The 20,357-nt window shown below is 36.9% G+C and overlaps 1 protein-coding gene across 3 annotated transcripts in view; it reads left to right on the top strand.

The window, feature by feature from the left end:
• Positions 1–16,788, top strand: part of LOC143730755 (NACHT, LRR and PYD domains-containing protein 12-like) — a 49,662-nt gene extending 32,874 nt beyond the window's left edge. For 2 of the 3 annotated variants that reach the window (XM_077221336.1, XM_077221337.1), the window contains exons 9-15: positions 1,409–1,582; positions 1,795–1,965; positions 8,957–9,130; positions 11,735–11,908; positions 12,383–12,556; positions 14,282–14,440; positions 15,870–16,788. In XM_077221336.1, coding sequence (XP_077077451.1) covers positions 1,409–1,582; positions 1,795–1,965; positions 8,957–9,130; positions 11,735–11,908; positions 12,383–12,556; positions 14,282–14,440; positions 15,870–15,873 — 1,030 coding nt within the window. In that variant the 3' untranslated portion in view covers positions 15,874–16,788. Of the gene's footprint in view, positions 1–1,408; positions 1,583–1,794; positions 1,966–5,641; positions 5,796–7,345; positions 7,366–8,956; positions 9,131–11,734; positions 11,909–12,382; positions 12,557–14,281; positions 14,441–15,869 lie in introns of all 3 variants that reach the window. The other variant, XM_077221338.1, reaches the window with a different exon arrangement.
• Positions 16,789–20,357: the final 3,569 nt, after the last annotated feature.

Raw genomic sequence — 20,357 nt, 5'->3', positions numbered from 1 at the left:
AAACATGCTAAAATAATAATAATGCATATTCTGACAAAAAGAAAAATAAAGCTTCAGGCTTTCGATTTATGTTTTTTTTAAAAGCTCTGAAACATTTTAACGAACTTGCATGGAAATATATTGAAGGAGGGCTTAAATTTTCTTTCCATTTACAAGTATGAATATGATATTTACTCATCAATAAAACAAAATTTACAACGTCAGAGAAGGGTGAATTTAAATCGCACCTAAAAAGGAGGATATATTGTTGTGTTATACAAGGAATTGTCTCAATTTTAACTGACGATCTATGTATATCAAACCAAAATTTTAGAACCTCATAACTCATAGTAAAAGAATAGGTGATCAAGTGTTTCAGGAAAAGAAGAACAAAACCCACAAGGATCCACCTCAAAATAAAATCGTTTCTGTATAAAGTATAAAATCACTAACTGGGTAAATCTTAAACATAATTTTGTAATGAGTCGCCTTGACCTTAGGAGCAACTGGGTATGCATAATTCAGGTAAAAGCTTTAAAATTCCCTCAATTTTACTCAACAGGATTCTACCCAACATAGATGGGTCTTGAGAACCAATTATATAAGGATGTTTTAATACTTTCTATTTTAGAGTTAAAATTTTAATGTCCTTTATTAACAACATATTTGGTAATCATAACTTCTAGGTCTTAAAGGAGTAGTTCACCCAAAAAGGAAAATTCTGTCAGTATTTACTCACCTACATGTCGTTCCAAACCCGTAAGACCTTCGTTCATCTTCGGAACAGAAATGAAGATATTTTTGATGAAATCCTATGGCTCAGGGTGGGCTCCATTGACAGTTATTTAATTAACACTTTGAAGGCCCAGAAAGGTAGTAAAGACATCATTAAAATAGTCCATGCGACTTCAGTGGGTCAACCTTAATTTTATCAAGCGACGAGAATACTTTTTGTGCACCAAAAAAACCCCAAAATAACTTCTTTATTCAACAATTTCTTCTCTTCCGTATCAGTCTCCGACGCACGTTCAACTGTTCAAAACAGTAAGTTGAGTCTTTCCAGAATGAACTGGACATTTCAGGTATTGCCATAACATTTCAATGGGGTCTATATGTGAACTTTTAGGACATTTCAAAACATGTTGCTTGTACATTCTGGATCATTCATATCAAAAACTTTCACACCTGTGAAATATAGTTGAAATATAATTTTATATAATTGAAACTTTGAAAGGGATGTTGATATCTTCTTTTGGGCCTTTTGTTTGACTGCATTTCCAGTTGTCTCTTTTTGTTTTGCAACTGACTATAATTTTTGTTGTACAAGGAACAAAATATAATTCAGTTTATTTAATTTCCTTTATTTTGTTCAGGTACTTTCTAAAATAACAGATGAATTAGATGAATATTACATTGTCTTTTTTTCTAGACTTTCAGACTGCAGTATCACAGAAGAAGGTTATAAAGCTCTGGCTTCAGCTCTGAGATCAAACCCTTCACACCTGATAGAGCTGGATCTCACAGGAAATGATCCTGGAGAATCAGGAGTGAAGGAGCTCAATGATTTACTACAGGATCCAAACTGTCAACTGGAGACACTGAGGTGAGACACAATGAAATAATAGAAAATGCATTATATGCAGCCAAATTATTAATAGAAATATTATTTCAATAATACAATAAGCTACATAATATTTTGTTACATCAAAGTTGACTCAGTGATTTCAAGAGAAAAATCGTGTAAAATGGATTTTGTCATTACACCAAGTTTAGTTGAGAATTTAACTGAATCCTGCTTCATCTTCTCTTCTGCAGGTTTTTGAGTCCTGTTGCATATGAAGCCTGTCAGTATGTGACTGGAATTGTGGGTAAAAACCCATTACTCATGAGAGTGCTGAATCTGAGTGATCGTGAACTAGGAGACACACGAGTGAATCAGATCGCTGCTTTACTGCAGGATAAACACTGTAAACTCAACACACTGATGTGAGTATTTTACATGGTTAAAAATGGTATTTTTATTACTTTCATTAGTAATGTTACAGTAGTTGGTATTACTATTTCCAGTCAGGGCTGATTTTGCCTGGGCAGACACAGAACCACAATAAATTGATTTTAATAATATTTCAGTTTTTGACTGTTGAACGAAACACATTAGATTATTCATATGTATGTATGTATATATAAATATTTTTTTTTTCTCAGTTAATAGGTGTAGTGATTTTGAAATGACAAACTACTATCAGACATGACTAGGGGCGTAGTCCCCCAATAACCAAAACATGCATTTATAGCCAACCATGGTTAATGTAAACATCGAATCAGGCCATTAATTAATTATATACACCACACGTTCAGAGCTTTTATAAGCACAAAGTTCCTGTACGAATCAAACGGTTTATTTGACTGTGCATGTGCATGAGTGCCGCTCGCGAATCACCGCTACTCTACGAGCGTTCACCAGCGCGTTACAAAAGTGTGATGAGATTTACTCGAGCCGTTCCATTCGTGACGCTGGTGATAAAATGTGCAACCCATCTGAATTCTATTGCTGATTTACCGCTTTAAAACACAATGGAGAAAGTCAAACATTATCTAAAACAGCAGACCTGCCAACCTGTACACATTTTGCGTAGCGGATACGCATTTTGACCTCAAAGTACGCTGGTACGATTTGTCACTCTAAACTACGCAAAAACCTGGTGACGCCTCTGTCCACGCGCAGTCCTCAAATCAAGCAACAGCAAAAGAAGCGGAGTTCGACCAATCATAGCGCTGGGTTCATTCTCCAAACGGGAATGATTGACAGATGCGTAAGGCCTATCATGAAAAAGAGACTGAAAATCGACAAAAAGAATCCCGCTCGATCCTCTTCCACTCCCGCGTCCCCCGTCTGACTGAGTTCATCAGCGAGGACAGTAACTTTACAGTCGTCACAGCACTTCTGACTCCTGAAGGGTGAGATAAGAGGAAAACATCCTTCAGCCATGCAAATTCTAAAATGATTAAGTTTTGATGAACAATAAATCTAAATAAAATTAAAATTGCTATGGCTTAGTGATTATGAAAGTTCTGTGATTTGTGGATTGATAAGCGCTAGTCTGGAGAAACAGGCATTTATTCATTCTTTCTCAGTGTTGAGAAACATAGCCTGCATGTTTTACGTTATTGTGTTAATAACTAAAGTACCTAATTATGTTACATCATAATTTTGTATGAAAACTGGTACGTTACTTTTTAATCGAGCTCTCTCTCACAAACACAGACCGCGCACACACAGAGAGAGAAGATAATTGTAAAATGAAAATTGACGGGCTAAGTTTAAATTTTGTTCTTGGTGTTTTTTTTCCCGTCAAAATGTCAGAAAGCATTTTTTAATATCCATCCGTGTTTTTAAAATTCATTAAATGACGGACGTTTTACTATTAACAAAGCCTATATGTCAGATTCGTCTAACTTATACTTGATATTCTTTTTAGAATAAGTGATTAGCCCTTTTTTCTGTGAGATTTAGTTTCATATTTGGATATTGGAATAATAAATTAAGTTGCCTATCTTAAATGTACACACACTGTTCCTATGTTGTTGTTACTGTTTTCTAGGGGTTTCTTAATTGTAGACTAGTTAACCAGCACACATTATATGCAATGCAATATTAATCATGAATAAAAAATGGTTTTGAGCAGTAATGAAACTTTGGACTTTCGATTGTATATTGCAGTGCAGTGCAAGTGAAATTTTGGATTTGGGTCGAATTCAAAAACCTTTAGAAGTCAAAACTAGAATTATGAAGATAGGCATGTGTTTGTGTGTGTCTTGCATTCTCAAATAATGACAAAAATATATGACAACTATAATTTGATACAATGTACCGGTCACAGGCTGGGGCGAGCGTCAGCGGGCCGCCCACCCCTAACTTGAGCACCGCCCCTAAGGAGCTGACCATGGACACGAGGGAGGCAGACACAGAATTTAAAATAAATATATGTTCTTTATTAAATAAAAACAATATTAATAGTCTCATGAACATTCCCTCTTTCGGGACACTCTTCTTCGGGGCTCAGACAGAGAGAGATATGAACAGAATTCACAGCTTCGGCGTTCTCTTCTTCGGCGTTCTCTTCTTCGGGGCTCAGACAGAGGGAGAATATGAACAGCTGGGGCTGCGAGTGAACAGCAACAACACCATTCCCACACTGGCATATTCACCATACACCAGGCACGTGCACATAGACATCAAAAGGGGCTTGAGCACCTGCCCTTTTTATTCCTGGAGAGAAAGTGCCCTTTTTACTGGGGTGCTATTTTTAATTTTTGAAAAATAATATAGCCTATATTCCTGTTTGCGCACAGCTTCCCTGTCAAAAAAACACTATTCAATAAATATATATCTAAATATCAGGTCAGGAGTTCTGAAGCGCCCCCACACTCGTATATTTTTACGTTTCTGTCAGTCTGAGGTGTCGTTGCCATAAATCGTTTAAAAATGTTATTTATGAAGCGATCTGAATCTGCGTCGTTGAAACAGTGGATGCTAATTGACTACAAAGCACTGCAAAAAACAGCACCAACAGTAGCATTAATGGTAAGTAGTAAAAATTACTTCAATTTAAAAAAAAAAATATTACAATTTAAAATAATAGTTTTCTATTTTAATACTTTAAACACATACATATATATATAAATAATTTATTTCTGTGATGCAAAGCTGGATTTTTTTTTATTTTTATTGAATCTGTACTTTCAGGATCAGGATTCATTGATGAATAAAAAGTTAAATAGAACAACATTAAATTGAAATAAAGTCTTAATTGTCACTTTTTTATATCAATTTAGCACATCCTTGCTGAATAAAAGTATTAATTTCTTTTATAAAAAAAAAGAAAATGACTGAACCCAAACTTTTGAACGGTATGTGTATATTGGTACAAAATAAAGCATTAAAAATAGTAGTATATACTTACATATATATATATATACCCCTTTTCTACATTTGAGCCCCTGCCCCTGAGGAACTCTCTGCACGTCCCTGCCATACACTGTAAGATTTCACTCGTGCTCATTCCCACAATAGAACTGCAATTCAACAGACTCACTGTGCAATCAAGGCTTCCACCCGCAATCCAGCCGAAATCTCCTCTCTCTCGTTCTCTCCCTCTCCTCCTCGCAGCCTCCCTCCGCTGCCCCTGCCTCCCTCCTCGGCCTCTCACCTGCTGCGTGCACCCTCTCTGCCCTTCATGGCTGCCGCGTCTCCCTTTTATGATCCATTTTGGAAACCGCGTCCCAATGGCCACCCCAAACTCTCCTCCTCTCACACCAGTCAGCAATTCCACTAATCAATTGCCCCGATCGGCCATAACACACGGGGAAAACCGGAACCGGCCTGGTGTTGCACCGGAAGTGCTCGCCCGTAACAACAACTTCCGTGCACAAGGTTCCGGCTCCGGCCCGTGACATACTGATTGTGTAAATGTCGTTCTGCAGAAGTCTGCTGCTACAATAAAGAGTAAAGAAAACTGACAAAAGATATTGTTGAAAAATTATAGAGAAGAATCGACATCTTCCAGCACACAGAACTAGTGTGACAGCCTTAAAAACAGAGTATGGGAATTAAACTAAGTGCCTGATGTAGCATTTCAGTCTTTTCTCTTTCTGTCTTCAGTCTGCGGAAATGCAGTATTACAGAGAAACAGAGTCTCATCCTGACTTCAGCTCTGAAATCAAACCCGTCACACCTGAGATATCTGAACCTGAGTGAGAGTGAACTAGGAGACTCTGGAGCGAAAAACCTCAGTGATCTACTGATGAACCCACACGTAGTGATGGCCGGTTCGTGAACGAATCGTTCTTTTGAACCGGTTCTTTTTAGTGAACCGGTCGAACCAGTACACTAAATCGGACTGAATCGTTCGAAACACTTCGCGTCTTGCGTCAGTGCTGATCCACAAGTTACTGAAGTTAGCCTACTCACTTTCAGACATGCCTGACAGTCCCTCGGACTCGAAATAAACCAATATCCCGGAGTATATTTTACTCCAGTAACTCCAACAGTTCACTGAACTGAGACGTGCTGAGGAGAGAAGTGATGAGCACGAGCAGCTGATACTGCGCATGCGCGTACTACTGAACCGAACGCACAGGTACAGCCTGCAGCACGTTTTTCGAAATCGAATCACCAGTAGGCCTACACTCACTGACTGAACCGAAAACGGTTTCTTTCGGACGCGTCCGACATACTGAGAACCGATGAGCTGGAGATACTGAGCATGCGTGTAATTATTTTCCCCGGACGAAATACATGCTAGGCTACTTTATTATTTTGTTGCAAACCAAAAAGGGTTACAAAATAAAAAATATTGGAAATGTTTATGACTTACTGTATTACTTTACTGTATTATCACTGTATGAGTTTTTGAAACAACTGGTGGAGCGAAAGTATTAAATTATTAATTTTAAAAAAAAATTGTCTTAAATGACTGTGCATTGTTTTAGTTGAAGATGCTGTTGAAGGCTAAATGAAGAGTGTTTTATGACCTCAATAAGGGATTTTGGACAAAAATAACAGTTACAGTAGGCTGTTTTAACAGAAAGATGTATGGCGATTTATGAAATTCCTGTACTGTAATTATAGTTAATGACACATTCACAAATTTAGTTTGTATTAAATAAACTGTTTTAATAAAACTGTCAAAGTGTTTCAAACAATACACCATTAAAGTTTAACAAAGAAGAATTGTTGAAAACTAGTGCACTTGCACTGTATTTAACTCAGGCAATGCCTGTTATTATCTTGCAATATTGAACACAGATTTAATTAGGCTATCTAGCATTCAGAAATATGAATGTTGTTTATAAAGCATTACAGCAAAATAATTAACATGAAAGCACAACTGCTACATTTTAAAGGTTTGAAACACAATTAATGTTTTGTAAAACTGTCAAACTAAACATTTAGGCTATTTGTGTTAACATTAATGCATGATATTTTCAGGAACAGCTTATTTCTAAATAAGTTCATTAAAGTACAGCGAGGGCGGTTCAAAAGCATATGGAGCCGCCAGCTCTCTCTCTCTCGCGCGCGCGCGATCAGCGCCGTTTTGCTACAGCGATTCTCAAGAAGTGTTGCAGTTTCGAATCACCAGTACACTGAACCGAAAACTGTTTCTTTCGGACACGTCCGACATCTGAGAACCGATGATCCCCGCGGGATGAAAGAATTTACATCATTACGTCAATCTAAATGACGTCATTACGTGATGACGTAAACGAACCAGTGAACGAGTTTTTTTAACCGGTTCATTGAAACGAACTGTCCGAAAGAACCGGTTCGCGGAAAAGAACCGAACTTCCCATCACTAACCCACAGTGCAAGCTGGAGACACTAGAGTTAGTAACATTATACTGTACAGCAGTTACTGTGATATTATTTATTTATTTTATTTATTAGTTTATTTGTCAGGGACCATGCACAGTTCAAGCCTTGTACCAGAGTTAGCTATACGGCTAATTTACATCTGTGGTCCCTGGGCAAGGAAAAGTAAAAAAACAACAAACACACAGTACTCACATAAAAACCAGAATACAAATATACAATATATAAAAAAGTCAATGATCACATATCTGATTCGCCTTCAGCCAAATCTTTACGGACATTTTAAAACTGCTAAGGCTTGTACAATGTAATTTGGGATTAAGTTCCACTTTTCAACCACTGCAAATGAAAAAGCTGATTGTCCAAATTTAGTTTTCCTAAATTGAGTGTAACAGTCACCTCTTACAGAAGCCCTGGTGACCCTTACATTATCTCTGCAAAATGACACACATTGCTTGAGTGGGGGTGGTGCAAGATCATGTATCAATTTATACATCAGGCACATGTCAGCAAAGCTTAAAAAACTGTCAAAGGTTAATAAGTTGTATTTTTTTATAATGATACAATGGTGGTAGTTTCTCGTTCTTTTTATCCAGCACTTGCACCGCTTGTTTGTAAAGGGTATGTAAGGGTTTTATCGTAGTCCCACCCGCCTGTGACCAGCTTGTAGAGCAATAAGATAAATGTGAAAAGATCATCGTGTGTAAAAACAATTTAGCTGCAGCTATTGGTAACTGATGTCTTATATGTCTAAAATTAGCCAAATTAGCTCTGACACAATTGGATATTTTTTTATGTGTTTTTTAAAACTTAAGTTAGAGTCAATAATTAATCCTAGATACTTGAAATGATCAACAATATGTATTGTCTCTCCCATAATACAGATATCAGGCTGATGTCGTATAACATTCTTCTTGATAGAGAAATACATACCCACTGTTTTGCTTACGTTAAGAGTAAGACAGTTGAGAGTTAACCAGTCTGATACTTTGGTTAGAGCTGCAGTAAGTTTTACTGCGGCTTGTTCCCTAGATTTTGCATGGGTATAGATAACTGTATCATCTGCGTACATTTGGATATGAACTTCCGGACAAGTCAATGGCAAATCATTAATATACATGCTAAATAAAATTGGTCCTAAAATAGATCCCTGAGGGAATCCAATAGTTATTGCAGTAATTACAGTTTAAACAGGACTCAAGTAATAGTGTTTATAGCTCTGCACCTTCTGTTACACTTTATTTTAAATGTCTTTTAACTGCTGTAGTAAGTAATAAATCTTATTGTACCAGTGTATATTTAAATTTTTCTCACAACCTCATTTTCATAAACATAATATTCAATGTTTTCTAACCTGACTAAGGTCTATTGTGTTAAAGTTGAATAATTTGATATAATGTACTGATTGTGTAAATGTCGTTCTGCAGAAGTCTGCTGCTACAATAAAGAGTAAAGAAAACTGACAAAAGATATTGTTGAAAAATTATAGAGAAGAATCGACATCTTCCAGCAAACAGAACTAGTGTGACAGCCTTAAAAACAGAGTATGGGAATTAAACTAAGTGCCTGATGTAGCATTTCAGTCTTTTCTCTTTCTGTCTTCAGTCTGTGGAAATGCAGTATTACAGAGAAACAGAGTCTCATCCTGACTTCAGCTCTGAAATCAAACCCATCACACCTGAGATATCTGAACCTGAGTAAGAGTGAACTAGGAGACTCTGGAGTGAAAAACCTCAGTGATCTACTGATGAACCCACAGTGCAAGCTGAAGACACTATTGTAAGTAACATTATACTGTACAGCAGTTACTGTGATATTACAGTTTATTTTAAGACAACAGGACTCAAGTAATAGTGTTTATAGCTCTGCACCTTCTGTTACACTTTATTTTAAATGTCTTTTAACTAGTAATCGACATCTTCCAGCACACAGAACTAGTGTGACAGCCTTAAAAACAGAGTATGGGAATTAGGGCTGCACGATACTGGGAAAATATGTGATATGCGATATTGTTGTTATGTATTGCGATAACGATATTTCTTGCGATATAAAATTTCCCAAGAGAAATGCTATTTTTATTAAGCTTTTTTTTTTTTAATCATTTGTAATGATCATACAAAAAAAAACAGGTAGGCTAAAATATATTCTTCTAATCTTCAGAAGAATATCTCAGTTTTTTTTCAGAAGGAGTTACACTTGCAACTTTTCAGAATGCCGCAAGCTCACCACAGGTCATTGTGACAAAAACCAACAATCAGCTTCGGCCTTTCCGTAACAACATCGAATCCTCGGCCGAACAGCTGATCATACTGTACAGGGCGGGTTTTTATTTCTCATCTCCATAAATATATCTAGAAGTAAAGCTAATACAAGGGCTAGAAATCAGTGAATCCTTTGCTGATACTTATTCGTCATCATGGAAAGCCCTCAGCGCAGTTCATGGTTGCATAGCAACGACAGACGCAAGCGCTTGTGGAAAGAAGGAGATAGCGCCGCGGCCGCACTTTCCAGGCGTTTTTAGACTCGATATGTGAACGGCCCCGTACACAGTACCTGCATTTGTGACACTTCTTCTCTATTGAAGCCAAAATATTGCCATATTTCAGACGTACAGGCCAATCAGGATGTTCTCTGTCTTACAAGCGCTTCATGAGGCACATGCGCACACACACGCAAGGTCTCTCGCTCTCTCCCTCTCTGCCGTGTGCGCGCGCTACACAGTCTCTTCTGTCTCGCATGTAGGGTGACCACCTGCTAATAAGCCCAAGGTGGGACAAGGGGTATGTTTCTGAGGGACAATGTGGGACACTGCCTGGCGCGGCGGTGCCCCCACCCCACGGACAGACTCACTGATAGTGGTTTACCCATTTCTAGCACATACCACCTTACATGGTATATTAATAATGCCCTATTCCCCTAAACATGTGTAATTGCTGATGTATGCTCATGAATAGGCCAACCAATGTGTATTTTTTTCTAAATAAAGATTCATAATATTTTGAACATTCAATGAATTGACAGATGCACTTCCACTTACGATTTACTTTAGCTATTTAATTTTATTTATTTTTCATTACAATTTATTCACCTTAAATAAATAATAATATAAAATTATAGAATTAACAGGAATAGCTTGTTTTCACATGACGTGACGTCACTGCGTTGCCATAGCGATACATACAGATGGAGGGCAGGAAGTGATTTTCTATATTTAGGACTCACTATAACAAACTCAAAATGCCTATGTTTTGCGTCGTTTATGGTTGCTCAAATCGATCAAACCACGAGGAGTTTTTATCGTGTGCCAAAATTTGTTGTTCATAAGGGGGGAAAATACAAGAAATTGACAGAAAAACATCGGAAAAATTGCCGGTCGGGAGGAGCCGAATGGGAAAATGCCCGTGTGTGTGTCAGTGATCACTTCGTCAAAGCTGAGTTAATACAGCTTATGTGTCTGTTTGTGTAACGTACCAGTTTTTGAACTTTGTAAAGTCAAAGTATGTCTGTGAGACGAGGTAGTTGCTGATCTACCGCCTCAATGGCAGGCAAATCTTTCAATTCAGTTGAAAATCGGTCCTCTTCATAACGTCTGGATCACGTCCAACATATGTTTAGATTTTTTGTTTATATATTTCTCTTGTAATAGCGTCTAAAGTAGTACAGTACGGACTTTCCTCCATCACGTCCATTGCGTTCTTCACTTCCTGCCCTCCATCTGAATTTCGCGCGTCAACACAGTCACGTGACTGCAAACAACCTATTGTAGTTGCTCAACACCACAGGAACAGTTTAAAAAAAAATCTTAACTCACAACTCCAGAGGTTCACGGAACGAGAAGTCACTGCGCTGTCATGACAACAATGAAAAAGTTGACAACAACCTAGTCAGCAGTTCAACTGAGGTCACGTGGGTGTGGCAACAGTAGCGTGCTGAACTGTCAAGTAATGTTCGTTTGGGTGCCTGGGGCTCGAGGATATAGAGCGACCGACTTTTTTTTTTGAGCAAGCATTGATTATGCGTGACACGGTCTCAATTTGCGGGACGCATGAATTGGTATTCAAACGCTGTGCGCGCACGCGCTACGCGGGACGGGTGGTCACCCTACTCGCATGCGCGCTCTCGCTCGCTCGCTCAAGATTCCGGGAGATTTTAACTCATTTGTGGGCATCAGGGAGCCACTATCAATATGCGGGAGACTCCCGGAACTTCCGGGAGACTTGGGATGTCTGAAAATAAAGTAATTTATCGCACCTTTCTGCGATACGGATATCGCATATACTATTATCGCGATAACAATAATTTTTTGATATATCGTGCAGCCCTAATGGGAATTAAACTAAGTGCCTGATGTAGCATTTCAGTCTTTTCTCTTTCTGTCTTCAGTCTGTGGAAGTGCAGTATTACAGAGAAACAGAGTCTCATCCTGACTTCAGCTCTGAAATCAAACCCATCACACCTGAGAAATCTGAACCTGAGTGAGAGTGAACTAGGAGACTCTGGAGTGAAAAACCTCAGTGATCTACTGATGAACCCACAGTGCAAGCTGCAGATACTATAGTAAGTAACATTATACTGTACAGCAGTTACTGTGATATTACAGTTTATTTTAAGACAACAGGACTCAAGTAATAGTGTTTATAGCTCTGCACCTTCTGTTACACTTTATTTTAAATGTCTTTTAACTACTGTAGTAAGTAATAAATCTTATTGTACCAGTGTATATTTAAATTTTTCTCACAACCTCATTTTCATAAACATAATATTCAATATGGAGTCAAACCTGACTAAGGTCTATTGTGTTAAAGTTGAATAATTTGATACAATGTACTGATTGTGTAAATGTCGTTCTGCAGAAATATGCTGCTACAATAAAGAGTAAAGGAAAATGACAAAAGATATTGTTGAAAAATTATAGAGAAGAATCGACATCTTCCAGCACACAGAACTAGTGTGACAGCCTTAAAAACAGAGTATGGGAATTAAACTAAGTGCCTGATGTAGCATTTCAGTCTTTTCTCTTTCTGTCTTCAGTCTGTGTGAATGCAGTATTACAGAGAAACAGAGTCTCATCCTGACTTCAGCTCTGAAATCAAACCCATCACACCTGAGATATCTGAACCTCGGGAAGAATAAAATAGAAAACACAGGAGTGAATCATGTATGTGACGTACTAAAGGATTCACACTGTAAACTGGAGATATTGAGGTCAGTAACAATTCACATACACCAGTGGTTCTCAAACTTCTCTTATGGACATAAACCACATTTTGGAAATCATATTTTGTTTAATATTAAAATTCCTGTAGTTCAGAATCACATGCTTATGAGACCCACATCAGTTATTTGACTCTTTCCTTTTGCAGATTTGTGGAATCTAATAACACACACACACACACACACACACACACACACACACACACACACACACACACACACACACACCACAATAGTAACATTTCAAACTTTTAAAATCCAAATAAATACATTTATACAACTGTAGCAATTTAGTCTATTTCAAAACTCTTCTCGTCTGTGTAGAGGAGCTTGAAGTGCTCTGTCTAGTTTAGAGATCAACAGCTGCTCAAAACCCCATATATCCAGGCCTGGTTGTGCTTTGTACCACCTGAGATCAAAACGACTAAAAGAATCAACATGTTTAAAGCTGCATTTTTTTTTTAATTAATTTTAAAAATAGCACGTTATTATTCTGAGAGTGCAAAAAGCTCTCCTCCAAACCGTGGCTACACAAACCTAATACACTTTGATAAACCTGTAATATTGAACTGTATGTTAGAGCTGTTTGTATGGATTTCATTGGAAATTACTTGCATCATACACACAAAAGCCCTTTTCACACAGCACGTTGATCCCGGGAAATTGCCGGAAAATTGGCAGAACACCTTCTGTGTGAACGCAAACACCATGAAAAAAGCAAAGGAAAAATTATTTCTTTGCATTTTTTATTCAATTATGATAACAATAACAACAATCAAAAAAAAAATTTTTAATTAGACCCTACAGTATTTTAGATACAATCCTTTACCAAACGGTTGAGACGTCTGTTCATAATAAAAGAATAATCTGTAATACAGTACAGAAATGGTGAAAAAATGATATTGATCAAATATTTTTCATCAAATATGTAATTGAATAATATTAAAATGAATCATTTCAACAACACTAACCCTTTTGTTCATTGTAAATAGCTAATTTTACCAACACTACCATAAAAGGACAACTCAACTGTTTGGTAGAGCATGTTTTAAAAAAAAAATTGACCCTTATAAGACTTATTTTTGTTTAATTAAGTTACATAATTCTGTTTAACAACTCCTCTGAAACTATAATATGTCATCCAAATAGTCTTACCTTTAAAATTCAGAGAAAAGTAACTCCAGTAGTTAGTTTTATTTTTCACCACTAGAGGGATAAAAGTGTAGCGATAAAGAGATACTCAACCCAAAACTGCAAATGTTATCATTTACACACCCTCATGCCATTTCAGATTTATGAGTTTCTCCAGATGAACTCAAGATTTTTAAATTAATAATCTGTCTCTATGAGTCTATACAAGTGTACTGGACCTCCAAAGATGATTCTTCATAAACCACACAAAGCAAACACAGCGGTTATCCATACGACCCCAGTTGATAAATTAAAGTCTTCTGAAGCAAAACTATATGTGTTGGTGAGAAGAACTTTTTAAACAATAAACCATAACATCATCTATAAACCAACTGTAACCTTGTGAGGTGAATCTCTTTAACAAACACTTCAACAAAGTGTTCAATAAGTTTAAACCAAGACACTTTATTCTCAGTCTCTCCTGAAAAGACTGTTTAGAGTGTATTTGTGGAAAATAATTCCCCTTAGTCGTGTTTTGTGATCTGGTGAAAGTAAGATGATCTCTGTCTGTTTCTCTCGTTCTAGACTAAACAACTGTGGCATTACAGATGTTTCAGCTTTAACTCAGGCTTTGACAAACTCAAATGCACTGCAGTTTTTAAAAGAGCTTGATCTGAGCAACAATATGATCAGAGACTCACAGCCGCTCAGAGACGTGTTACGAGACTCAAACTGTACACTGAGGTGAGTAAACATCAGTGATGTTAAAGATACTTTCATTTATCTCTGACAGTCTTTCAATATTTGTGCAAGGAAAATATAATTAAGTTTTATTGAAACCATGTGGGCAAAATTTAAATTGATTGAAAACCAGTTAAGCACAAGCCACAGCTAATTCAAAATCACTGGTCAATCACACAGTCTCCTGCCAAGAAAGTTCAAAAAAACATAATGCTCTCTCTCATGATGAGCTTCATAACTTCTAGTAAGGTAAAAACCCGACTAAAAACGCTGTATTATGCAGACCAGACAAGTAGTTGCGATGTCACTTCGTAAAGAAAGAGTGCGCGCCTGCACACATACACATTCATACACACCTACTAGACTAAACACGATATATGCATGTGCACGCCGTCACCGTTTTCACGCTTTTGAAGTTTACACAGAGATGATAATGATATCGTTTTCAAAACCTGTTTCAAAGTTTGCGTTCTCAGGCCACTAAAATGCTGTCATGTAAATGAACGACCAGAATGCATTAAAAGTTTTCTGTTGAAAACTGTGTCGTGTAAATAAACTATTTTTACAATGGAAATGAATCAACCCTGAACTTACTTAAACTGGACAATGGATTTCTTCTAGAGCTGCTGTACAGCCAAAAAAATATATGTTGCTTTAATTTCCTATTATCACTGTAAAGCTGCTTTGTAAAAATCTCTATTGTAAAAAGCGCTATATAAATGAAGGTGAATGGCTTGACATGACCTATGAAATCTCTAGAATCAGCTGGGGGCGGGGCTTGTACTTTAGTGCTTTCTGGAGAAAAAACTAAAGAACAAACAACTTTATTGAACAATAGCTTTATGAATTACATCAGTAGAAAATCATTAGAATTTGATAGAACAAAATTAGACTGATAGTTGTACACAGATTGTAGAACGCAGGTAAAATCAGTGCAGATTCAGCTTCAGCTCACAGCCGTCCAGCATCACATGATCAATGTCTCTGTCTCTGTGTGTTTTAACTTTGACAAGCATCACGTCACATTGCTTTAGGCTTTCTTTACTTTCCAAACTCTGAGAAATGTGTGAGGATCTGATGTCTGTACAACTTAATCTAAAATTTACATTCTATATTCAAATATAAACTGACAATATCAGTTTTATATCTTTAAAATGAACAGGGATTTTGGTGTGATTTGGTGAGATCATTTAAAACCCACATCTTATGAATTCAAAGTGATAATACAGAAATGCATGTATTTAATAGCAAGTTTAAACTGCTTTAAACCACTCTGCTTCCACAAATGTAAAGTTTATCATACTAGCTCTTATGTATTACTCAGTAGTAATGTAAACAGCATTATTAGAAATATACATGTACACTTAAGTGATATTGAATGATTATTGTTGGTTTAGTACTCTTACAAATGATAATTTTATTTTATTTACAGGTGAAATGGATTAAGAAGATCTTGATCAGAGCTGAGATGAAGCAAGAATAAAGAAGTCTTTAGTATAAGGCCTACAATCATGATGATATTGGAATTTAAAACTTTATATTCTAAAATTTATATTTATAACAGTTTATTGTTTAATACTTACATTTTAACGAAAAATGAACAGCTCTCGTATTGTCATAGTAACATGCAATTTGTTCATTTATTCCTAAAATACTTATAAAATGTTATAAAAGTCTTTTATTACAACTTTTATCTTAAGCTGCTTATAAGACTCTTTTATATACAAACATGAAATTGCAAAAGTTGGTCCTAGGATGAAACCCAGAAGAATAAGACACAGAGACATGATGGAACAAAAATGTTTATTGGGTTTATTAAAACTACACAGAGACATGTTTTGATAAAGATGTTTTATTGGAAAATGATAAAAGAAAACAAAGTGAGCCTTATTTTGTAAAAATTATTTTATTGATGTAAAGAGCAAATAAATGTAACCTGTATTAAGAAACAAATACTAAACATGCATATAGTAAGGAAAATGTAAGTAGTAGCGTAGTGTTCTGTTCCAGACCCGAAGGAGGAAGAATCAGGAGTACAGAACTTTTTATAAGAAGATTGTGAAAGGATTAAAGGAGTTAACCATTGTTGAAGATCTGGGATTGGATGAATTTGTGCATATGAGGTATGTAATGAAGAGGTGTGATATGAAATATACAATATAAAAAGTACTGTATGACATGTATGGGTTTAGACGCTGGAAGATGAGCCAGCCTCTCCATTGTTTGATGATCCAAGCCTGAAACCTGCTGGTGGAACTTGTGAACTGATTTTATTTTACTTTAACTTTTCACTTTGTATGTAACCTTTGAATAACAAATATAATAAATTTACTTATAATTATTATAAAAAAGATTGCCTGCCGCAAGTCTCTGCTTTCTATAAAGAACTAAACCACGGAGGGGTCTTTCTTCTAGACTGTAAGTATGAATTTGAATACTTATGATCTAGTGTAGAATTTGACCAATAATTTGCCTTACCTGAGATTATAAACAAAATAAGGTAGAAGGTGCTGAGGATCTATATATAGGAAATAATATTAGATCTTACACCATAAAACAGTATTTACTGTCAATTCAGTTTATTCTCAAATATTTTCCATCTCATCTGAAACAATAGCTTTCATAAAATCTTTGTTTAAAAAAAAAACCCTGTTGGTGTTTGAACTGTGTAGGAAAAAAAATGAGTAAATCCAATTTCAATACATTTTTGAAAGCCACTCCGCTTCAGAAATTTTCATTTTGTTATTACTATCATTTAGTATAACAACCACCTTTACATTTAAAACTGCGAGACTTACAGTGGTAACCTCAGTCTTGAAGACTGTTGAGCTCAGTTTGACCAGCTGTCCTGAGGAGAAACATCTGAGGTCACTTATGATGTGGATTCATTGACCTTTTGTGAAATGTTTTGATTTTACTCCATTTAATAAAAATTTACTTAATTTTATTTAATTAGTACAATGTATAGTTAGGATTCTGAATTAAAACAGTGTAATGTTTGTCCACAAATATTATCAGAAATATACGGAGCCCCCAGGGGTCAGGCGAAAATTGTTGAAACAATATAAACCTGCATTGAAAGATATAAGCTAAAGAACAACAGACCACAACCTTCTCAGCTCAACACCACAATTTGTTGATTTCTTCGTCTGTTTCAAAGCTGAAATCATGACCTTATGGTGATAGTAACGTAACTGACACATGGAGCAACATCATTTATATTTGTTCAATTCCACCTTGGGGCTCAGAAGAACTGCTTGTGAATAAATGGTTGATGTTGTAAATTTACATCTGAATACATAAAATATGTGTTTTAGAATTATCTCATAATGCGATAAATATCGCTCAAAGAAGAAGTTCACTCACCGGCGTTTCGTAGAGCTACTGAGATTTCCCCGCATGTACAAGCTTAAAGCATAAACACTGTTGAGTTCAAGACGATAAGACTCTGCAACACATCAGGTCAGCGATCCGCACTCCAGTATTAGTCACTCACTCTGACATATGCGCAAGTCAAACCCTTTTCCATTCACAGAATTCCTCCGTCTATTCCAATGCACAAGAAACTCAATTACAAATGATATTATCCCCTTAGTCCGAGAAGGTCTTCTCCGTACTTTAGGCCAAGAAATGTCTGTAGACACTTTCATGCTCCGTGGTCTTCAAATTTCAAGCCTGGATGGACAGACCTTTGTGGATTTACCAGAGCTGTATAGTCAAACATCAATGCCTGTGAGCCTTCATCTGCAAAGCTGCAGAATTTAAGTTCCAACAGGCCAGAAGATCACATTCAGACGCAACATTTGTTGCCTCAACAAATTACCAATCACGTTTCTTCTCAAAATTCTACCTTGTATGATGTTGTACAACAGCAAACTAACATTGCCGCTCATTTGTTGCAACAGCAAGCGTTGGTTTCTCTTCCGCCTCGAAGGATATTGGAATTCGATGGAGATCCATTGCAGTATGGCTGTTCTGTTAAAGCTTTTGAACAAGCCATTGAAAAGAAACCGGGGAAACGCAAGAATGCCTTTACTATCTAGAGCAATATACAAGAGGACGGCCAAGAGAGTTAATCCGTAGTTGTCACAATATGAGAGCTGATCAAGGATATGATTGAGCAAAGAATCTGCTTAAAGAACATTTTGGTAGTGAAATTAAAGTAACAGCAGCATATATGGAGAAGGTCATGCGCTGGCGTATGTTAAAGGGTGAAGATGTTGAGCCGTGGATAGACGTAAGTGAAAACAATAATGTAAACGTTATAACGTCACGTTTACCTCAGATAAATGTCCATATCCATGATTGCCAGTGACCATACACTCGTTAGTCAGCTAGAAATATAACTCTGGAGAGGAGCAATGAGAGGGGAGATGAACAGCTGATGCGCTGATGCAGCTCAGCTGAGCAGATCGCTGATGAGACCGTGTTGTTGGCCAATAGCGTTAGCAGTATCTTGACTACTTGGCCTGCCAGAACTGACGCTGACGCTCAATTAATGACTTTATGACCTTCTTCACTTATAAGATTGATAATATCAGGGAGAAAATTATAACTATGCAACCGTTTACTACAGTATCGCATCAGGCAGTGCAGTGTAGTCTCACTGACGAAAAATTCGATTAATTCATTGCTATAGGAGAGGAAGAATTTTATAAACTCGTTAATTCATCTAAATCGACAACATGTATGTTCGACCCTATACCGACTAAACTACTGAAAGAGATGCTTCCAGAGGTCATAGATCCTCTTCATGATATCATTAATTCATCTTTGTCTCTAGGATACGTACCAAAAACTTTTAAGCTGGCTATGATTAAACCACTTGTTAAAAAAACGCAACTTGATCCTACAGAATTAGTCAATGACAGGCCGATCTCGAATTTGCCTTTTCTGTCAAAGATACTAGAAAAGGCACTATCCTCACAACTGTGTTCCTTTTTAGAAAGAAATGATATCTGTGAGAATTTTCAGTCAGGATTTAGACCGTATCATAGTACTGAGACAGCTCTCATTAAAGTCACAAATGATTTGCTCTTATCATCCGATCGTGGTTGTATCTCGCTATTAGTGTTACTTGATCTTAGTGCTGCATTTGATACTAATGACCAAAACATTCTTTTAAATAGACTCGAAAATTATGTTGGCATTAGTGGAATTGCACTAGCATGGTTGAAATCATACTTATCTGATCGCTATCAGTTTGTAGCAGTAAATGAAGAGATCTCTTATCAGTCAAAAGTTCAGTATGGCGTACCACAAGGCTCAGTATTAGGATCGTTGCTGTTCACTCTGTACATGCTACCTTTAGGAGATATCATTAGGAAGCATGGCATTAGTTTTCACTGTTATGCTGATGATACTCAGCTCTATATTTCTTCACGCCCTGACGAAACTTACCAATCCACAAAATTAACGTACGATTTTTCCCATCCTCACTGATCTTGTCATAAAAGTCGTTTACATGATCATACGACGCCTCCTTGCTGTTTTGATGACGCATGCGGCGGTACGACACTGGTGAAGGGTGTTGCCAGATTAGGTGTTTTTCCGCTACATATTAAAGCCTGTTTACGGTGTGTTTTAGCCAGGTTTTCGCCTGGAAGGCTCTATAGAAATCTGGCACTCTATTGAATGAAGATAAACTGAGAGTGTGTCGTTCACAGACACCAGAATGAACGAGTTCACAGTAACGTTCATCAGGCAGTAATACAGTACGTTCAGTTCACGTTCCCCCAAAATATGAACGAGTTCATGAACTATCGTTCAATGAACGCGTTCAGGCACAACACTGGTGCTCACACTGTGGAAAGAGTTTCTCCTGCTGGAAATCCCTGAAAAGGTCACGAGAGGTCACACTGGAGAGAAGCCGCACCAGTTCTTCATGCGGGAAGAGTTTAACTCACTCGCTGAATCTACT

Source organism: Siphateles boraxobius, unplaced genomic scaffold (assembly GCF_051911475.1).
Source record: "Siphateles boraxobius isolate OS27281-9 unplaced genomic scaffold, OSU_SipBor_1 81, whole genome shotgun sequence".
NCBI lineage: Eukaryota > Metazoa > Chordata > Actinopteri > Cypriniformes > Leuciscidae > Siphateles > Siphateles boraxobius.
The sequence above is the reverse complement of the archived record's forward strand: the minus strand, read 5'-3'. Positions and strand labels throughout refer to the sequence as shown.